This window comes from Anomalospiza imberbis, chromosome 13 (genome assembly GCF_031753505.1).
Source record: "Anomalospiza imberbis isolate Cuckoo-Finch-1a 21T00152 chromosome 13, ASM3175350v1, whole genome shotgun sequence".
NCBI classification, from domain to species: domain Eukaryota; kingdom Metazoa; phylum Chordata; class Aves; order Passeriformes; family Viduidae; genus Anomalospiza; species Anomalospiza imberbis.
The window spans coordinates 8,806,864-8,829,106 of NC_089693.1; the positions used below are offsets into that span (position 1 = coordinate 8,806,864).

At 38.9% G+C, this 22,243-nt stretch overlaps 1 protein-coding gene across 2 annotated transcripts; it reads right to left on the minus strand.

The window, feature by feature from the left end:
- Nucleotides 1-390: 390 nt before the first annotated feature.
- Nucleotides 391-21,751, minus strand: TMC3 (transmembrane channel like 3). 2 transcript variants are annotated; one of them, XM_068203794.1, is made up of 22 exons: nucleotides 21,350-21,751; nucleotides 19,902-20,045; nucleotides 18,515-18,590; nucleotides 16,027-16,108; nucleotides 15,535-15,641; nucleotides 14,414-14,512; nucleotides 14,179-14,321; nucleotides 12,577-12,724; nucleotides 11,243-11,286; nucleotides 10,940-11,087; nucleotides 10,062-10,171; nucleotides 9,833-9,911; nucleotides 9,104-9,331; nucleotides 7,421-7,549; nucleotides 6,554-6,621; nucleotides 6,167-6,295; nucleotides 5,233-5,343; nucleotides 4,686-4,811; nucleotides 3,279-3,357; nucleotides 3,039-3,081; nucleotides 2,137-2,434; nucleotides 391-1,413 (listed from the first exon to the last, which is right to left on the minus strand). In XM_068203794.1, exons 1-22 carry the CDS (start codon nucleotides 21,457-21,459, stop codon nucleotides 573-575), a joined length of 3,342 nt encoding a protein of 1,113 aa, XP_068059895.1. In that variant the 5' UTR covers nucleotides 21,460-21,751; the 3' UTR covers nucleotides 391-572. The 2 variants fall into 2 exon arrangements, with proteins under 2 accessions (XP_068059895.1, XP_068059893.1); XM_068203792.1 differs by lacking the exon at nucleotides 14,414-14,512 and having other exon boundaries at nucleotides 21,350-21,750.
- Between the last annotated feature and the right edge of the window lie 492 nt (nucleotides 21,752-22,243).

Genomic DNA, 22,243 nt, shown 5'->3' on the forward strand with positions numbered 1-22,243 from the left:
GGATTTAATCTAGAAGTCTGAGTTGTGTTGTCAAATAACTCCCCTGCCCATGTGATACACTCTAAAGAAACTCACTATTTTCTCTAGTTAATATTTTTCCTGATTTGTTTGGGCCACAGCATATTCAAACAAGGCACATCAAGATCTACTTAAGTAGCAACTCCGTTCACAGGAAGCTGATTCCCTGCTGAATTTATTCAGGAAGCATCTTCAGCTCTGGCTGCGTTGGATAAAAAGAGCCTCATTTGATGTATTTCTGTACTGTTTTAATTGAAGTGTCCCAAATACATGGATTTTGATTTTCCACTAGGCAGAGATTTGGGGTTTTGACAGCGTAACAGTAGGGAATAAATTGGAATAACCTTCTTTTCTAAAATTCACGACATATCACAGTTGTGATGTTAAAGCAAGGTACAATAAAGAGTAAAACACAAGAATTTCCCCACCTCAAGTGGCTGCATCCACCATTCTTACAAAAACTACGTTGCAGTTACTCTGACAGACCTCCAACAGCAAGTAAAGTACAACTGCACATACACCAGCTCAAAACACAGCGAGGCTGGGGCTCTTTCTCAGACATTTGAGCACACCAGTTCACTAGGCTCAGACATTCTTAGATCCACACTGTTTTTAGATTTCTTTTTGGTGAGTTTTGCCCCGGTTTTTGGGTACTTGTCCTTGGTATGAATGACCTGGATGTACTGGTCATTGCTGCTGTTCTGCGGATCACTGCTGGATTCAATGGAAATGGAATCAGACTCTGTTAGAGATTGCTCCAGCTTTTGCTTTGATTTTGGTTTCACACGTGGTTCAGGATAGTTCAGGTGTACTTTCTTGTAAGCATATGGAGGCCTGTCCAGGTCCAGCTCAAAACCATCATCCCAGGATTTGTAATGCACTCTGCCTAGATCTTTGCTCATTAGAATGTGGCCATCAGCACGATCTCCAATGTAAAACCGTGACGCTGGACGAAGGTCAGACAGTGAACGAGGGCGATGGGATCTGTTCATTAATTCTTTCTCAAGTTCTTCTTCGTCCTCCTCATCTTCACTGGGATGAGGGGAATACATCTGGTGTGGTGTTCGGACCACGTATCTTCTGACGTGGCGTGGATACAACTCAATAATGTCTCCTGATTCCTCCTTTCTGAAATGCCTTTGGAGTCGGGAGGTAGAACGGAGCGATTTTTTGCGGGACTCGTTTTCATTAACCAAAAAATACCTGGTGGCATATGGTCTACATCCCAAAAATACAGGAGCCCGTGCCCCAAGGGCATCCGAATTTACCTGCCGAATCGCTTTTCTGAAGAGAGGGTCAGAATGAACATCTTCAGTGTGCTTTTTGAAAGTCACTGGTGCGTAGGGCTTTGTTTTGCACAGCTCACTCGCACTCCTATGAACAACACTTGGGTATCTTTAGGAAGGAAGGAAGAGAGAGGAAATATTGATATACACACTTATCAATTAATGGAATTGAAACATATAAAAGAATTCACTGCTCTGGAAGTCAAAGACTAGGTTGAAAAAGTGGAGATTATCATATCTCCATTGCTCCAAACTTTTAGAACCATTTTGAGAAACATATCCTAGAAATTAGGAGATATATTTGTTCTTTAGGAAGAGGTAACACAATTGTCCTCTCAAGTTATATTCCCTGTCTGTTTTCTTATTGTTCTGAGAATTCTTTTTTATCCACTTGGAAAAAACCCAACAGGTAGTTTAAAGCATGCATCTACTGATATGCCAGACTGGTTGTTTTACAACTAAAGCTGCACAGACATTCTGCAGAGAGTTCCTTCACTCTGTATTTGTTTTGTTCATGGAGATGGTACCCTGCACAAAGTATTTTAGTTATGTGCCTGAGGGCAAGTCTAGTATTTACCTTTGCTTGAGCTGTGTGTAAACTCCATCAGCTACATAATTTCAAAAGGTTTTTAATCCCATCTCTGTTAAGGGAGAATTAAGGCTGTGGTGTCACCAGCAATATCAATAGTACCCGTGAATGAATCTGCTTTTAAAAAATTCCTCTGCAGTCTTATAGCTCCAGACAGTCTGAATGCACAGCTGTTTTGTAAATGAACAGGTATGGCATGGAGCTGCTGGAATAAATGCCATTTCAAAACCAAAGCAGTCTTACCTGTTTGTGATATGATCATTTCTTGGTTTCTGTACACTTGACACAGAGGGAGCTGGTGTTAAAGAGGTCGAAGTTGTGGGAGTTGCGTTGGCAGGTCTCACAACATCAGTTGTTGGCACAGCTTGGGGCACAGACTGGGAAATGGTTTGTATTCTGGTGCCTTTGCTCACGGGAGATTCAAAGTTCAAGACACTGCCATTCTTTCGGGGTGTTGAGGACCGAACAGAAGACTCCTGGCTGATAATATCAGTTTCTTGCTCTGGTCTTTTGTCATTAGCATCCAGATTTTGGATTCTGGCTAGGAAAAAAAAAATATTATAGGAACTTTCCAGGTCTCGACATTTAGAAACTGCTGTGCAAATTCAGTGGCTCAAATTCCCCCTTCAGTCAGGGATCCAAGGCCGACAGAATCCCCAATGTTCAGAAAAGAGAAACTGGTGTCACGCTGGGAGACTTGGTGATAAAGGGGTAGATGTTCATACTGCAGTACATAGCAGATGGAGTACTGGGGACACAGAAAAAACTCTGAATGTTGCACTGTAGGATTCCAAAAGGGGCAACAAGCCAATTTTTCTTCTGCCTACCAGCCTCTGAATTGCATGCAAAGTCTGAGATTATTTGAATTATCAAAGATGCATCCCAGGTTCTTCCCTGTTGGTGATAAAAGCAGGAAAATACCCATTCCAAAGATTCTAGGTGAATTCAGGTTTAAACTAGGCACAATATCTTTCAGTGTTGCCAAAATTAAGTCAAACTGAGCTCAGAAACCATCTAAAAGGAGGATTCTACAGGATATAAAATTTTAAAAATGTAATTTTACTTCCCTATATGTATGAGAAATCAAAATGGGTTTAGGTCCAAATGCTTTATTAATTGTGGCATTTCTAAGGTCGTCAACTTACCTACTGCCATCTGAACCACCTTTTTCTTATCTTCAGTTCTTTCCTAAAATACATTCAGAAGAATGAGAATTTGTAAATTATTATGGATTAGAGAATAAATCCCCTGTTCTGTAAGGATGAAAAATACAAGATTTGTTTTATGTTGTGAAACACTAGAAATGACTTTAGAGATTTAATTAGGCTTATGCTTTACTGAAGACCCCTCAAATTACATGTAAAAGTGCTTTTCACCATACGTACTGTTTGTATCTTCATTCTCAGTTGATTGTTGGTGAATTTTAATGATCTTGCAATACTTTGTAGGTAGTAGATTAGCATGCTAGAAATGAAAGGGGTGATATGAGTCACTTCAGACATTCTTGACAGTTTTCTTTTGAGGGTTTGTTGGTCAAAATGATGTACAAGTTCAGCTACTGCTCTGTAGCATTTACTTATATTGTAAAAATGGATTACAGCCTTCTTTCAAGCAAACATAGATGAAAGAAATGACACTGAAAACAGATTTAACAGCAGTTATAATTTGACCTTAGTTTTTTGCAGATGTGTGTAACCTGGGATGCATTTCCAATTGGTTTTGTTTTGATTTTTTTAATTCTAGACAAATAATTTTGACAGATATTGTTTTGTCTTTTTTTTCCCAGTCCAAGGTTACAGAACAGACACACCATAGTTACAGCTGAGTTTGCACAACCATACCAATGCAATTTTGTTGGCTGGCAGAAATAACACCTTGTTTACCCTGGCACAGATGAGATCAGCTCCTGGCAGATTATGGCCTGACATAATGGACTGCACTGGCTTTCAGACAAAGTCTTATAGCTAAATTTCATACCACAAACAATTACATATGTGCTTACGTGTCAGTTTGAAGCATCAAAAGGAATGCTTAAATTTGTAAATATTACATGGCTGGGACCTTAGAGGAAAAAGTTACAAATAAGAAGTGTTGCTTTGGTCTTTCTGATTTGAAAAGCCACTGGTGGGACAAACTCTGCCTTTGTCTGCAATTTACACAGGAAGAAAATGGTACAGATACAAGCAAAACAAAATAGAACTTTTCAGAGAAGCAAAGTGAATTTCAAACAGGTCAAAATCAATATTTTTTCCCAACTGTGAATAATTATTTATAACCCAAATAAGAAAAGACTTCCACTGGAGAGTCTGCAGCAAGTTATATTACATTAACACTTAAGAGCAGACCTTCATAATTGCTTTATCTTGTCATAAATCAGGATGACTGAGTAGCGTCTTTAAACAACAGACTGAGCCCTACTCACTGTCAGAACCTGAACTAATGACCATGGAGAAATGGAAAATTTATTTCTGAGAAGCTCTTAAGAGGAAAAAGGTTCCGAAACTTCCTGGAACCATCAGCACTGCAAGCCTTGACACAATGCAGTGAACATGCTCTAACAAAGTATCCCAGAAGGAGAAATTCCTTTTGACAGTCTTTTTAACATACTTTCATTCCTGTCTGGTCCATATACCACACGTTCTGTGAGGTGCTGGAATTTTTTTTTTCAGTTATGCTTAATGAAACTACAACAGTGCAATGTTTGTTCCTCAGTATCTACATTTGACTCTCCAGAGATAAGGCCAGTATTAAAGCAATCCATTCAACCTGCCTACAAAAACCAAAGTACTTACAATAACAGTAGTAGTGCAGGGAGGACAACCACAGGACTGCTGATGTAAGTAATCACTGTGTTGAACCATGTGGGAAAATCATTTTGAATCGTTTCAGAAACAATATCATATATTTTTTCTTGACCACTATAGGAGGTGTGGGAGGAAAAAAAAGTAAAATTAAGTTGTAAGGAATCCTGAGTATATTTGTTAAGCAGTGTTGCACTGCATAATAAACAAGCTTGGAGGGTGCTTGAATGAAGACACAAGACAGTGATGTTTGGCTGATTTCTCAGTGGCACATTACATTATGTAAATATAAACAAACTAAATTATGTATATAAAGCAAATCAACACAGAACTTTGACCTATTCACCTCATTAAACCATAAACAATAAAATATTGGTAGCAGAAAAGCATTGTCCTCTCAACTTGTTTTGAATTTACATCTAATTTGTAAATTCAAAAAATTCAAAATTTGTAATTTGTGTATTATGAAACACGATAAGTTTATTGTAAGAGGGGGAAGTAAAATCTTTGCTATTTTCATTGGTCCATTATACCTTACCTGAAGGGGCCGCAGCTTAAGGATGGCTTATATCGGGCAATAGCAAAAATGGTTGGTAACATGCACAAGAACAGCATAAACAGCAACATGGCCAAGTAGAAATTATTGGATCTGCAAGAAAGTGTAACATGTTTCAGATTATACTTGTCAGAGAGAACGCCAGAGGCAACATAAAAGGTGCAAGTCTGAATCTACCTATCCAGTTCAAGATCAACATGTCTGAAAGATTAAAATCATTCTGCTATAATTAGAAAGTCTGAACAGAAATGGTTTAAACAGACTCTTAATGATCAAAATTCTATTTGCACTGCTTTCCAGATACCACTGTTGCAGACAGAGAACTGGTTACTGCACCCTTTGACAAAAGCCGCCCTTACTGCCCCGTTGTGTTGGGGGAGAAAAAGGACGTCATCAGAAGCCAATTAATCTTAAGAAAATGTTAGAAATGACTGCTTATTAAGAATTAAAGATGCCCAGAATTATTTCCATTTTGAAAAAACAATTAAAATATTCATCATGATAAAAAAAAATGAGGAAATGTGTTGTGCAATGCAATGGACAAAAGCAGATATTGCATAGCTCTTGAAGAGAGAAACATCAAGAAATAGACTTGCAGCAGTTAACACATATAGGTTATTGTGCTCTGTCAGATTTGTAGGCAATTAAAGCATTTATGTTAGGCCATAATAACTATCTAGGAACATTCTCTGACATATGTTTTAGTTCTTGCACATCTTCAACTACCATCCTTCACAAACCCTCCACTTTCTCAGTAACTATATCTTTTTTCCTCAGACCTTTGCTTTCACTGTTAGTGTGAAATTTGATTGTCAACTTTTAGAGCTAAAATCTCCCGTAATTTCATATTGATGAAAGAGATTTCCATTGCCTGCATTTGATTTTTTCCTTATCTTTTGTTCTCATTTTGACTCACCGAGATGCTCTGAAAACCTGCTGGTGTGGTACATTGCACGTCAGCACAGCCCAGCTCCTCAGGTACATGAGTCCAATCAACTTGAGTACGTTGAATGCTGGTAAGCAAGGTGAAAAGAAAGCTCCCATCCTGGAAAAATCATATCATATCTTATCATGTCAGTGCTCAGTGTTGCCAGAAGCCATTTTGGTAGCAATAGAATAGACTAAAAAAACCCTCAAATCTCACACCAGGTAAACAGAATAATAGCTCACTATTTACAGATGATCTCTTAATATAAAAGACTACACTGTCAATATTCTAATTAAATAGTTTTCATTTAAATAATCGGATTGACTTAGCAATCAGCCAACAAAGGACAAGAAGAAACACATAAGGACTACATACCAGATCATTCCTTGGTTGTAGACCAAATGCAATACATTCTCTGCAATTTTGAATTCTCCATATTCTGGCTACAAGAAACACAGTGTAAGAAGAATACCTTTGTCTTAGTCTTGTTTTCAGGCCATTTATTAGGTGCATTTGACTGAATCAGTTTGCAGACAGTACATGGCCTGAAACATCCAGATCAAATACCAGCTGCTGGCAGGCAGTGGGAGCACACCCAGGGATTAAACAAACTTTTTCCACTTTAGTTTACTTCTCATCTTTAAGAACAAACAGTTCACAGCATTTCACACCAACAGCTTCTTGCTAACCAAGTTTTAGTTTACTTCTCGTCTTTAAGAACAAACAGTCCACAGCATTTCACGCCAACAGCTTCTTGCTAACCAAGTTTTAGTTTACTTCTCATCTTTAAGAACAAACAGTCCACAGCATTTCACGCCAACAGCTTCTTGCTAACCAAGTATTACCCACTGCAATTTTCTTAGAGGGCTGTGTGCTGTTGGTTACTGTTTCTTGGACCACTGCCTACATTAGATAAAGATGTTACAGCTGCAGAAAAGAGGATGTGGGGAACAACTACATGCCCTCTGTGTCACATTAGACTGTGACAACTGCTCTATGATATTATTTTGTGAAAACCAAAAATTTTTGCATCAGAGCCATGTGAGTAGGCTTGAGAAAAACATTAATCTCAATATTTATCCTGTACCCTCCAATTTAAGCTCAGTGTGAGCTGTGCCTTTCTAGATGTGCGCTACCAAGAAATTACTCCTCTGCGGAAAGACTTTAAGGACATTTAGTACTGAGGGAAGGAGCCTACCCATCTTCAAGATCTTAGCTTGATAAAATAAGGGATGTACTTACAAACTTGCTTTCTAGATCCCAGCACCAGCAATCACTCAAATACCGGACACACAGTCCACGGAAAAAATCAATTAGCAGGATGCTTGCAACTGTGAAAATCATGTCGATAATTGAAAGCTTGAGCATCTCCTGAAATACACATTGTTCATACATACTGAGTCATTCTGAAAGCAAATGGACTGCATATGGCTCTTTTGCATTTGTAATTGTATTTTTGGCTCAAACTCAGTATTCTGATAAAATATGAATTGAATATATGAATAATTTCCTTTTAAAATTTTCCTGTTTGACATTTCCCTTACTTGTCTTTGTTCTGTTAAAGAGAATAAATATAATCAAGCTTCCAGGGTGCCTTTTATTGCTTGCAGCAGTAAAATTCTGGTCATGATGGTATCAGAATTCCTTTTTAATGACGTTCTTTTTTATGTTCTAAAAATGTATCTAGCTAAACTGAAATGGGTTGTTTTTTCTATTGCACCCATTCTTTCATTAAGCTGACTCTTGTAATACGTGTTTGCAAAGTGTTTCACAATGAGAAAATCTTATTCAGACAAAACCACAACCCAATGGCATAGTATCATTGAGCCATAATAATAGTTGTTTAGTGCTTACAAAAGAATGTGGTTATCCTGTATTTAATTGAGCTTTAAAAATATACAATTAAAATAGGAAAGATTCAGTTCTATACATCTCTAGGCCATTCTGGGGAAAAAAGCAAACATTCAAAGTCTCTATTTTTTATGAGATTGTGCAGAAGGGATATACAAGAATAGAAATCAGGCTAATAAACCTCAGAGGGGTCTTTTCCACCTGATGTTCAAACAAAACCTTTAATATTCCTCATTCTGCAACAAGAAGCTCAGAAAATGAGAAGCACACTAACATGGTTCTTAATCCAGTGGCCTAGACATGTGTGTGACACTGTCAGAGACCACAATCTCAAATGGATCAGTGACATCTGCATTTTTGTGGTTAAAATTTCTCTCTGAATGTATTAGTGCCCCTGGAAGTCATAAGCAATGTACCATTCACATGTAGGGAATCAAGAGGTGTCATACTAAATCTGCAGATTTTCTGCACCCCAAAGGTGGGAACATGGCACTGCTGTCCAAGTGTCCCCATTCCTACAAACTGATGGGAGTTTGAAACCTTTTGTTATTGTTCTCTCTCCCTCTGAAAAAGTGAAGAGCACTTGATTGTCTAGAGATTTATTGAGGCAGAATGAATAGAGATTTCTGATACGGTACAAATGACCAAGAGCACAGTCTCCTGCTTGTTTCAGGTCTGCATCTCCATCTCTTGAGGCAGCAGTCTGAATCTGCACACAGTGCATGTTGCTGCTAATATGTGTTTATAGCCTTGTTTCTCTGTAGGGGTTAGAAGGATGTACCCTGTTAAAATAGGATCCATATCACAGATCTGTACAGATCTGCCTGTGCAGAGCTGAAGACAGATGAAACCTGGCAAAAGAACATTTGAACAGCACTAAACATACTGAACAAAACCCAAAGCTTCTCTCTGTGGCCGTAGCACAGTCTTTACTCTTCCTGCATCATTCTTAGCTGAATTCTGGAATTTATACAAAGAAAAGTTCTAAAATTAAATACAACACAACACGATTTTAATTTTTTGTCAAATGTGAATTAAGTGGAGTAAGTTGATGACAATAAAACAATTACGTACTTGACCAACATATGTCTCCCAGCACTGATCCTGTGGGTTCTGGGTGTTAAAAGAAATTGTTTGGTTAACCAGTGAGTCTGTCAGGCCTTGGGTGCGATGCTCTTCCAATGTGGCAAAGCCATTTCTCTTAATTTGTACCTTAGGAATGGTTAAGTTGTCGTCCTTAGAAAGAGTGTTGCTTGCTAAGGAGATGGTAGAATTACTTGCATTGTTGTTCACATCAGAGTCCTGAAATAATAAGTGTCCCAAAAGCTACTTTTTGACCGTACATAGGTGCAGATGTCTGCACCTTCTATAGCATACACGCACACACACAGACATTTTTTCATATATTTCCAAGCAGCAGTTAGGTAACTGTTAAACAGCTGTCATTGGACAGGGTCAGATGGAACACCAAAGGGCAGAGCTTAAAGGTGGAAATATTTGACCTACAGTGATGAGGTTTTTTTTAATAGTTCAGCAATGCACAGAAATCTATTTATCTCATTACATCAGCAATCAAATGGATCCAGTTATCCTTAAAAACTAATTTAAAAGACTCTATAAGTAGTTGTAAATAAACATTACTATCTAAACTTAACGTTACAATCCTATCAACCCATAATATTTTAATCAATTTCAAACAGAATCAATTTCAAACAATTCTAACTTCATATACTTCACAATAAACAGAATTCTTCTATGAAGTCTACTAGCTTTACACATCAGAAAACACCAAGTTAAACTTACAGTGACACTCATACTGTCCACTTTATCCAGGAGGGCAATGATTAAACTGTAGAGATTTCCCAGGTATAGGACAAGAACCCTGAAAAGAGAATAAAATATGGATTACCAGCACTGGTAACCATTGACTTCTCATACGTTCTCTGGTTTGGCTGTACTAAAACATGAACCAGAACACACTTCTTTCCTCCTTTTCTCTCCACCTATTTTTTACACTGAATAATGCCCATACCTGGCAAGCTGGAAGCGAAGAGTGGTCCTTGGATGATACATCTCCAGAGCTGCCACAAGTTCAAAAGCAGAGGGTGCAATCATTGTGATCAGTGACACAACTACACTGACCTGTGGATCAGAAACATGCAGTGTTTGATGAAGGTCTTCTGTGGAATCTTGGGCTGATTGAAATACTGCTCAGGCACATGCTTTGGTGATTGCTTTTCTTGGAGGAGATGCTTAAAAAAGTTATTATTGACATTAGTAATAACAGTAGTTATGATCAAAAATTATAGATTTGGAATACCACTCAGGAATCCTTACTCCAGATATTGTAGCTTCAAAGTTCTACTTTAATAATTGAAATTAAAAGTTATCATGTAGGAAATATGGTGCTAGCATCTTCCTCTGGAATGGGTGAGTGGCTTCTTCATGACTATTCACTTTCTACTCTCGCTCATTCCTCTGAATGAAACAGTCACAGAATGAAATAGTCACAGAACTTTCAGTATCCCCTGATACTGAATCAGTCACTGTTATCAAAGTCAGTTCCTTTCTAGTCCATCAGCCCCATGTTTGCTCAGCTCAGACCTGGGTGTAAAAGTAGATTTACAAGTGACAGGAGAGATTAAGCTTTGTGCTCACAAAATAGGGACCTGCTAGAACTGCATTGTCTGTGAAATGAGCACCTGCACCCCACTCTACCCAGTTCAGCTGCACTAACACCTGGCTGCAGAGCTGAGCGAGCAAGTGCACCAAGGCAGACCCAGGTCTGCCCACTAATTCCTCATTTCTCCTGGCTCATCTCTTGCTATTTACACCTCTGTGCACTATAGTGCTACAGAAAGCCACCAGACAACCATCCTGCTTCTAACACAGGTGGCATAAAGACAGTACCTCATTTTTTTCCCAAAGAGTCAATTCCTTTTTGGTGCGCTCTAACCTTTGGGATCGATCCACAACAAAGTAGATGATGTAAATACTTCCCGCAAGGGACAGAAGCACGAGGATGTTTGCAATAATTCTTAAGCTTATGGTCACTGCCCTAGGGAAAAAAGGAAGATATAACCAATACAGCAGGTTGTCTTACGGCACCAGGGTCATTTCTAACAGGGTTTGGAAGTACAAGACAAGCAGATCAGCACTGATATCTGCATTGAAACAGTGCCTTGAAAAGTATCTCTTATCTCATATACATACAAGTTTTTGCTTTTCTTCTTTTCCTGTTCTTCCAATATAGCTTCCTTGAAAGAAACACAGCATTACCATTTTAATAATGTTCAGCAAAAATAATACACATATCTTTCACAGAAATTAAAGTATACTAATAAAAAAAACATCACATCCTGGAGGTGCAAACAGATAAATACCACTGTCCTCATTGATTTGTAGCACTGATATGTTATATTAAAAAGTGATGGAGATTTCTGAGAAACAAATACACAGTAATCAGATTCTCGGGCACTTTCAGCCATGCATGTTCAAGGAGATACAAAATGAGGGTTACGCTTCCAGATTTTTTGGCAGAATGTGCCTTTAAAATCTGGGTGTCAATAATATAATACAGTACTGTCAAAGGTTATCTTCATTTATTGAAATAACTAAATAACATAACTTATTATTTTGCTCTTGGCACAGTTTGAAGTAATTTTTGTGTAATGATAATGAGAATACACCAAATTTGGTTAATAAATTCATTTTGATAAAAGCACATATGCTCTTAAATTCTAGATGCTAAACATCTATATTTTTAACAGTTTTCTAATATTGAGAGACCTGTAAAATGTCCCTCCATTTGTTATGGAGATATGAAATAAACTATAGAATCATATAATATCTCAAGTAGGAGAGGACCCATAAAGACCATTGAGTCCAACTTCCTAATACTTAGAGGAATACTTAAAACTAAACCATTTCACTAAAAGCATCATCCAGATGCTCCTTGGACTCCAATAGGCTTGATGCCATGGCCACTTCCCTGGGGAGCCTGATTAATAACTGATAAAATAAAGAAGAAAGAACAATTAATTGTGTGCAGAAAGTTATAAACGAAATAAAGAGATATAAAACTTATTATCATGTAAAAAATCATCTTGTAAAATATGAGCTGTTGTACATGGATGCCTTGAGGCATAAAACTCTTTCTTTGCATAAAAACAATTATACATTCTATAAATGTACAGATTTGTTTATTTTTCTGCCAGATCAATTGTTAACATGAATTTGATTCCAACACTTAATGAAATTTCATCACTAGCAGATTTGTTTCTGGTTATCTAACTTCTTGTCACACATACAGGCACATTAAATAAAACTCTTCCAAGGAAGGACACAATGGCCTTGCTGGGATGGCAGCAAATATTATGTGTCTCTAATACCACACAGATGTGATACTAGCCCTCCCCTAGGCAAAGAGATATGCAAATAAATACAAAAAAACAATAGGAAGTGCAAGGGCATGAGTGGAAGAACTTACATGGCTTACAGTTTAACAAGTAAATCAACTTGAAATTATTCAAAGGTCAGTTGCTCACCCTGATGCTGTTGACTATGGCAGCAGCTTTGCTCTCTGCAGCCTCAGGGTTTCCTATCAAATAGTCCCAAGCACAGAACAGTCTCCAGCAGAAAGTGTAATTTTCATCAGAGGCACTTGCTAAACTCATTCTTGAGTTCTTTGCCATTCTGTAAAAAAATAACAGGTATTTAACTGCTTCTGGTGTGTGAAGATGGCAATGAAGGAAGTCACTGGTTTGGTTCATGGTTTTCAGATGTTTATACATTTAGAGCTACCAAAGGTTGCAGAAATTAGTATCACTGTTGGCAGCTTTCTGAAGAACATAAAACAGGATGAGGTGCAGCTCGTGAACTTGACTTTACATCTAGAGAGAAATGACTCACTGTGGACGGGCATTTCAATATTTACAGTCTTTACAACTGACAAATAAAGCAAATAAATCTTACTAACTGTGGGCTTACACCTATTTCAGTTTTACAACCTCTAGTTAGGATCCAGCTGAAATATATAATCACTAAGATCACTGTTACAGGAATTAAATCTAGTTTGGCATAACTAGTGATTGTGCACAAGGTCTGTTTGTTTGCTGTACTGTTTTAAACCTCAAAATATATATAATTGTCAAATAGAAACCCAGGGCCATTTTACAGACCTTGGGGAAAAGAAAGAAAACCCCTCCTACTCATGTCAGGTGAGCAAGGTGGCAGAATATTGCAAAACATAGGAAATGAAATGAAGATTAATAGCTTGTGAAAGAAAGGGCATCTGAAAGGACAACATTAAAGGGGAGCTGTACCCAGCTAAGCAAAGGATCACTGAGCTAAGTCAGAAGAAAAGCTGATCATGTCTAGAAATTGCAGATGTGTAGATCAGTGTCAAATATACCAGTGACCCTTGGCACAAACCAGCAGGTAGATTAAAAATAAATGAAAAGGGAAGGTTTGACCTTAATACTGAGAGCTATTACAGACAGCACTGAAATCATCCCTGGACTGCACTGTGCCAGATGAATAGGTATCCAGAAGGGAAGAGAAAGCAAATCAGGAGAGGATAGAGTGACCTTGCCCCTTCTCCAAGCATTGCACCTCCCTGGATTTATGGTCAGCTCAGGCAGTCTTGCTCTCTCTGCTAAGTAACTCCTACTCCTTCTCTTCCCCAGCAAAGAAATCAAGCTTACATTCCAATGGGATGCCACGTACCCACTAAAGCAATGCAAATGATTTTACATCTAGGATGGCACTTTTATATTTGTATTTCAATAGAGGGGAATATTAATAATGCTGAAAGCATCACGCTTCAAATATAAATTTCTGTATTAGCAATATTTATTACAGAAAAGAGGGGAAAGGACTTCCGTGGGTGTCGGGCCTTAAACTGCACCAAGACAAAGCCTGCAGATGATCTGTGCTGCCCTCCTTTTCAAGGCTGGGCAATGGAGCAGGGAGTGAGGACTACAGCAAGATAAAGGGCAATCTAGAGTTGAACTCAGTCTGCCTCCATGATACTAGCAGAGGTGAGCATGTTAATAGAACTACACAGAATAAACACGAAGAGGAGTAAATTCCATTGCTGATTGCCTGAATGCACAAGTTTATGAACAGCAGTAAATGGGCAGTCTTACTTTTTTAGAAGAATGATGAAGCTGTAAGCAAACACAGCCATTCCAACAAGGAAGTAGGCAAGAGGCAGCCGGTATCCAGCTTTCCCAATCTTCCTGTCCCGACCATAATAGCCATAAAACAGAACAGAGTACTGGAGGTAGCCCTGCAAAGACCAGAGCCTGTCAGTAAGAGCAGTAACCAACAATTACAACAGAACAGTGACAGCAAAATAACAAGGAGTGGTTTGAGTCTTGCCCCTAGGGACCAGATGGTGTCCAGGTCTTGAGCAGATGCAATGTGCTCCTTGGGAATGGTCTTGCTGACCGTGCTGCCAAACGGGGCCCCGGCCAGGAGCTGTGGGAGAGAGAGGAGGTCTCAGGAGATGGGGAAGAGAGAGGAGGTCTCAGGAGATGGGGAAGAGAGAGGAGGTCTCAGGAGATGGGGAAGAGAGAGGAGGTCTCAGGAGATGGGGAAGAGAGAGGAGGTCTCAGGAGATGGGGAAGAGAGAGGAGGTCTCAGGAGCTTCATGAGCCTATCTGAGCCAGGGCTGCCAGGGGAGCCCATCAGGAGCTGCCCACATATGTGGTACTCTCAGGGTAGCAAGTACTCTGTCAGCACTGTGCCAGCTTTAAAAGCCATGCTTTCAATGTGAGCATTTTTAAATTAAATGGGGCAGTGTTTGATCTCAAAATGATAGTTCAGGATTAAAATTACTTTTCCTTAAAAAGTAAAAGATGAATGTGAATATCTATTTTTTTCCAGTTTACTTTTTATTTGTTTGAGGTATGTTTATTTTTTTATTTTGTGCAGTGAGAATAAAATCAGGTATTCCCATGTTTTCTGATAACACTATTAAAGCACAGGGTAGGTGAGGCAAAATAATATGTGTGAATAATTTAACAAAGTTCACAAATTGCCTTACTCATATGCAAGAACTAAACAAAGTTATGGCTGTTCAGAACTTGTAGGAAATGCTTTCTAATGGACAATAATCCAGAGTCTGGAGAGGGATGTTTTGTTTTTCTTAGTGTCATTTACACTTCTCATTAGTGTAAATGACACTAATAGGACTTAAGTGTACTCAACACCCACTACATCTTTTAAGAATGGCTTTTTTATTTTAGTAATCAAATAAAAACATATTCTCTAAAAACATTAGTACCATGTTGACAAAATACTAACTGAAATGCTAATAGAAAAAGTCTGTTATCCTTTGGCAGAGAAAAACCTCTTAATAGGGGAATTTATTTTAAATAATTCATTTTACAGTGTACATTTCAAACTTATGCATGACTTAAATTGTGGTGTTTATTCCATTGAGAAAGGAAAGTTCAACAGTAAGTGCTTCTCTGTAAATATCAACAGTGTTTTCTTACCTCTGGTAGGACTACAAATGCTCCTGTCATTATGGTAAGGACAATATTGATTCCAAACAGCCATCTCAGGAAGATGAAGTAAGAGGCAACTCCAGACCCAAAATGACCTTAAACCACAAAAAACCATTATGTGACCTGCACAGTCTATAAAAGATTGCATCACTTACCCATTAAGTGTTTGAATAATGGGCCAAAAAGAAAAACCTCTCTTATGGAGGGCATTCAGCAAACTAGAGAATTTTTTCATTTTCAGAATCCCAAAGGGACAAAATAGACATTTTTGAAAGTTACTCCCCAACTAAGACTATCAATGAGAGCTGAGGCACCAGGAAAAGATGAAAAAGCAAGTTTTTAAATAAAGAATTCACTGCTGAAAATATGCATTTAACTCCTTCTCAAATATGATTTAATTCAGTACATTTAAAAGAATATACCATAAGACTCAGCATTTTAACAAGTGCTTTACTAATACCATTACATCTTTGTACTTACTCTCGATTTTCTTTATTCTCATTTCCCAAGGAATAAAGATTACCACAAAATTGTATGCAAGTCGAATAAACTTCTTCCAAAGCTGAGAAAAAAGAAGAAAAATATGACACTTCTTCACATGAAAAAAAAAATTTAAAAATGAAGTGCTGAGTATTTTGCTCATGTCTTATCTTTTATCACAAGAATTGTTATAAACATTGGTGATTAAGGTCTTACTAGGAGCATAGTACTTCAAAGGAAATTCTCTGAGAGGAAAAATACACTTTTTTATTCAACAGCAGCAAATTTAACTATATTCTCAGTTTTATGTATTGTAGCCAACACCTGCAGAAAAAAAAATTGTATTCCAGGCATTAAAGTATTTTTAGCACAGTTAGATATTAAAATCTCTTATATATTTTAGGCATTTTAAAAATCAGTGTCTATATTTATCACATAAGTTAATCTCCTAAAATTTAAGAGTAAATAAAATTTTAATTACTGAAAATATAAACAGTCTCTTTGGCCAAAGTTAATTAATATTTATGATTATATGGACATTTCATTGCATGAAGTGGAAGTATTTTAATTAAAGAAATTTAGATGCTGGGAACTGCATGGAAATTTCTGGGATTGCAATTTACAGTACAGGGTTCACAGGGCTGAGAAAGGACTCAAGCACCTTGTGCCAGCTGCACTACAAATTTATAAAGAATAACAAGCTGTCCACAGGGAAGAAAAATTTACTAAAATTATCATTTGATAGCTATCATCTCTTCTCCTCCCTACTAGGTAGTTGAATGGGCAATTTACAGTCTTAGAAGCCCCAGTATGGGCATCTGGCTTTAACTGGGGAAAAAACTCCAAAAAACAGCTACAAAGAAAGTGTAAAACAATTGAATTGAAAAAAAAAATTGCTTTCAGTGTCAAGATTGTAAAAATGTATTTTAACTTCAATTTTCGTAAATAATACTATGAGTGGACTGTCCAATCCTGAACACTATATATTTTGCAAATTTGAAAAACTTATGTAAATACATATACACCTAGTGGCTGCATTTTGTTCTTAGCATGTTAAACCACTGAGTTCTTAATTTTGATGATGTAGTGCTTGTTTTGTTGTGCTAAAATTTTTATCTCCTTGGTCACCGTGCTATTTTATAAGAATGTATGTGGGGAAAAAAAATCTCTTCCAGTTGAAAAAAAACCCAACCAAAAAAAAACAAAACAAAACAAAAAAAAACCCACACCAAAAAAAGGCAGCTCATTCTGTTGCTGTTGCTGAATTTAGCCCGAATGTAAAGGCTATAGCCCCTAATTTGTGCTAGGATAAAAGAATACAGATCCCCTACACATAATGAGTGGTACTAATTAACTGCTGAATTACACCCCTGTGCTGAATGTCCTCAAGGAAATACAACAGAGGCAATTAGAATAGACACAAACTTTTATTCAGTGTGAACTCTAAGATAAAAGCTTTTGGGTTTGTATAGGAAGAATTATATGAACAAGCACTGAGCCCAGTCTCTGATTTACTGACATTCTGATGTAGCACTTCTCTTCCTAACTAAAGTCCTAGTTCCACTCATATCAAAGGCAAAAAATAGTGTTTATTTTAACAGCACTTTTACTTCCACTGCATTTGCCACACATGCAAAGGCAGAACAAGGCAAACTTACTCTTTCTACATTGGAAAGTGCTTCTGGGGGCCAGCATCTCAGAGCACCAGATACATGTGCAGCTCTTCACTTGCTCTCATGAATAAAATGCACGGTGTTCTATTGGCCTAACCCTGCCTTTTTGAATTAAGATAAATTAGTAATTAAATGTCTACTTGGTATGACGACAAAAATATTCTTGACTGCTTAGATGAGTAAAGTCTTCTCTTGGTTGCTTATTAAATACAATTTCCTGCATATTATAAATTTCCAGAAACTCAGGCCTGTGTCTATTTTCAGTGGTGTAAATAGATTTGCTAAGATTTGATTCAAATTCTCTGAGTATAATGCAAGCAAAACCCCTTCTTTAATAATGTATTTAACATAAGCTATTGTAGGATTGTCTTCCAAACTAAAAGCTAGACACATTTTTCATACTAATCTATTGAACTGTGGCCCCAGTTTGTTGAAATAGCTCTTCAGAGGATATTGCATCATGTTTGTTGTTATCCCATTCTCATCACCCCCTCTAACAGGCATCAATATTTGTAGGCTGTCTGAAAAGAAAGCTTATACTGCATTAACAGAAGGATATTTGTCACTAGAGGAGAGATATTCTTCCCTCAACACATGAAATTAGTCTGCAAAAATGTAATTACTAAAATTACAATGGGAAAAAAAAAAAAGAAGAAAAAAAAATAAATAAGCTTTTAACTGCTTTTTTCTCTCTCTACAGTCCTGAGCTGAAATATTAGGAGTGCATAGCAAACACACACTTCTCTGAATCAGAACTGCAAGTGGCTATTGGTGGGAACAAGAAATTTCAGAGATTTGAGAGAAAGCAGCCATACCTCTGCCCCAGCAGCCTGGTAACCCCTGGTTCTCGTGAGCCTCCCTTCGTACTTCAGCACGATCTCCTTCGCCTGCCTGCGCAACAGGGGGAGTTCAGTCTCTGCAGGACCCCATTGCTCACATCTCCTGTTCTGCACAGGCAGCATCCACCAGACGGGTCCAATGCTCTGAAATACAGCCTTGGGCTGTCCCACCATCAGCCCCTAACCCAGGCAATGCATTTTTTCTCTGACTATTGAGCTTTTTACTGATACTTTAAAACCACTCAGACTTTTGTCTGAGAGAACTTGGCATTCAAGAGTTTGACAGCAGGGAGAGTTTTCTGTTCCTCTAATTTATTTCTCTGTCCTTTTGTTTCAAAGTCTTTCTTTTAAAATGGTACAACCCAAATGAGTAAAATAGCAAGATCCCCTTTACAGTCTGGTAATTTTCTGTGGATAGTGACATCTCTTCTGCAGGCATGGAGTAGCTATCTTGTGAGATGCAAAGAGGTGCATGTTCATCTGGTCATACAGTCTTTGACCTCAGCAGAAGGTGGATTGTGACCAAGATCTGATCAAAAGGAACAGGAAAACAGGAAGTCACAGGCTCTGCCTAGGAGAGAAAAACCTCTCTTTGTTTCCCAGATGACACAAGGGTTCTTGGTTGGGTAGGGATTCCTCATGGCTACATTGCCATCTGAGCACCATACAGGGTTTTGTGAGAAAATGCCAGATGAAAAGGGCAAAAAAAACCCTAAGCATCACACAGATCATGAGGTGAAAGACCTGACACAGTTTAGACAGGTGGACTGAAGAGTTAGTCACATGCACTTTCATTGGAAATCTGGAATTATAATAATTGAAATCCTAGACCGTGAAACACATTTTTACTACACTGACCATACTTTTTAAACTTACAAGTGTCCAGTATTTACTGCATTTACAGTATGTTGCCTGAAGCTATGACCAGCTTCTGTCATCATACCATGTAATTACCTTAAAAAAGGCAGGCTGGTTCTCCTTTTTGGGACACAGTGAAACAATTTAACTTAAAAGCATATTATGGAGCATTACCAACAGCCTTCCTTGAGACCAGTGAATAGCTGACAGTCTCTTTTAGCAGTTAATAGCCAAAGCATGATTTCTTGCTCTCTTTTGTGCTGTGGCTTTCTAAAGAGAGACACAGGCATGCACCAGAGACAACTTCACTTACAGACTGTCCACCCAGAGGCTGCTGCCTTCAGCCAGCCCTCAGATCTTCCCAGAGCATCCTCATGGGACACTTTCCTAGCAGCTCTAAATCATTCCCGTGCTCAAACCCTCCCATGTTACACTGAAACACTCCCGAGGCTGGAAGCACTGTCACAGTCAGTGAGCCTGAAAACCTCTGTGCAGGCACCTTTACCTGAGTGCCCTCAGCTTCTGCCTCATCGGCCACGGCCGGCAGCGGATGTTGGACATAATCTCCTTCTGGTACTGGATGTTCTGAAAGACCTGCTCTGGGTCATGGCTCTCAGCCTTCTCTTCACCAGCGTCGTCATCCGAGTTGCTGGCAGCCCAGCACACACCCCACAAGAGCAAAAAGGAGACAAGTTATTCCTGTAAGATTCCCAGCAAAGCATTGATTTGCACAGGATCCAGCTCTTGGAGCATTGTAAGAACAGGGAGCGAGGGAACTCACAACACCTTCTTGTTTTAAAGTTGATTAATAATTTGGATGGTTTCTACATCTCCAGGACATACCTCTTTCCTTCCCCACCACTTGCTGGTCAGTCATAAATTATCCCCACTCCAGACCATGAATCCCAGTTTTTCTCATCCAAGCATTTCCAGCCATTCTGCTTGTACATCATGCTAGCAAGACTGCCTGTATATTTTTCTGGAACAATGTGCTGTCTAAACATTTCCAGAAAGAGCAGATAACATTCATTTTAGAATCATACCCACTATTTTTATTTCAATAATGATAAAATATTTTATTTTTAGAATGAGGGCAGAAGTTGACTCAGTCATGGTCACTGTCTGTTCCTATTCTCTGCTGAGGGGCACAGGGGTTTGGGACCGCACATACCAAGAATTACTTGTCCCTGTGAAAAGATTCCTGTGCTTTGATGCAGATTTCTGTAGATGATTATTAAATCATCTTTTTTGATGCTGGCACCTCATTTGCTAAGCTACAGCTCTTTCAATTTCCTGTTGGTCTATGAAACAGCAGCAATATCCATTCTTACAGAGGCTTAGGTCTGAAAACCTGTGGTGACTGTTTCTCCCTGAATGACACAAAGGGATCTGAAGTACTGCGGCAGCCACCAGCCAAGAAGTTTCCCAGTTGTATTGCTATGTACTTGCTGGGAAAGTTCCCTGCAATTTTGCTGAAAAGGCAGCCTTTTAATCACACAGAAATAAATCATAACCTAAACCATGCCATGGAAGAATATATGGAGGACATACTTCATCAGAACACTAATCTGTAAGTCCGCAGTCCTGTCCCTTCAGTCACAGGTGATATTCAAGGGAAATTTATAATTACACAGGAGAAGAAAAAGAGCCTTTGTACCATGCTATACCCTGAACTCTTTGGAGTTACTTTGCTTTCTGTACCGTGTTTATGTTTCAGTATGAAATGTGACTTTGACAAAATAAAAAAAAACCCACAAAGATGTTTGAAATACATCTTAAAATACAGAGAAGGATTTTTCTCATACTCATTTCCATGCTACCATACTGTTACTCAAACCAGACTACCTTCCCCAGTCTGATACACACTCTGTCTGCATGAAAGTGAAAAGACAAGATCCCACCTGTGTGCTAGACAAAGCAGACTGGCCCTCGAGGAGAGGGTAGATCCCTTACCTGTGGGGAGGCTCCTGGTAGGTGTAGATGCCAGTCTGCCGCTTCACCGTGCGCTGCTTCTTGCAGGACTTGGCAGCTCTGAGGGCAGGGGAGCCCTGTGCTGCTGCCATGGTGGCAGGTGGGACCCTGCAGGGCTGGCAGGCAGCTTGGAGCTCGCTGCTCAGGCGTCTCAGCAGCAGCCAAATGTTATTAAGCAGAGAGCAGCGAGTGCTGCGAGCCCTGTGGAGCAGAGGATCACTGCCTGGTGCTCCAGCCTGGAGAAACTGCTGCTGCCTGGCAGTGCCTTAAAGCCACAGCACACGGCAGCCCCACCACTGCCCCTCGAAGGCCAGATCAAGGTGAGAAGCAAATTTCAAAGCTTCAACCCTTCATTCACAGCCAAATTTGCCTCGTTGTGGATGAGGGACGTCCCTCTGAGTGCCACCCAGCTCACTGCACTGGCCTGCTCTGGGTGGTGTTGCCAACAAACACTCTATAGGTGCGGTTGACATTTCTGCTTCCTGTGCTTGACAGGAGCTTCTTGCTCAGGAAAAGCATGATGGTTTGTGTTTTGGACTTCAGCAACAGACAAACATGCAATGGCATTCTCCCACAGGGCTTCCAGTTTTAGTGGTAGAGAGTCCCCTGACACCCTTTCTATGGTCAGCACCAACACAACCTCTCTGTCAGCATCTCTGTGATGCTGGGCTTGGTTGCCAGGATAGAATAAACTGCTCCAGGTTCTGCTGGGGCAAGGGAAGTGAATTTTTAGGGCTTTTCTCCATCACAGAGGTTACAGATATTCTGGTGCTATTATCAAAACACAGCAAAAGAGAAAAAAATACTAGATATTAATAGTTCCTGCAACCATAATTTGATGCTCAAAAAGTGGGAGTGAAAGGAAGAGTTTGCAGA

Excerpts from the sequence above, each read along its gene's own strand:
- TMC3 (XM_068203794.1), bottom strand. The coding sequence starts at position 21,459 with ATGGCAGCAGCACAGGGCTCCCCTGCCCTCAGAGCTGCCAAGTCCTGC. Across the intron at positions 14,513-15,534 it reads CATTTGTAGTCCTACCAGAG|CTCCTGGCCGGGGCCCCGTT; the intron begins GTAAGAAAACAC and ends TCTCTCCCACAG. Across the intron at positions 4,812-5,232 it reads TTAAGCTGCGGCCCCTTCAG|TGGTCAAGAAAAAATATATG; the intron begins GTAAGGTATAAT and ends CACCTCCTATAG.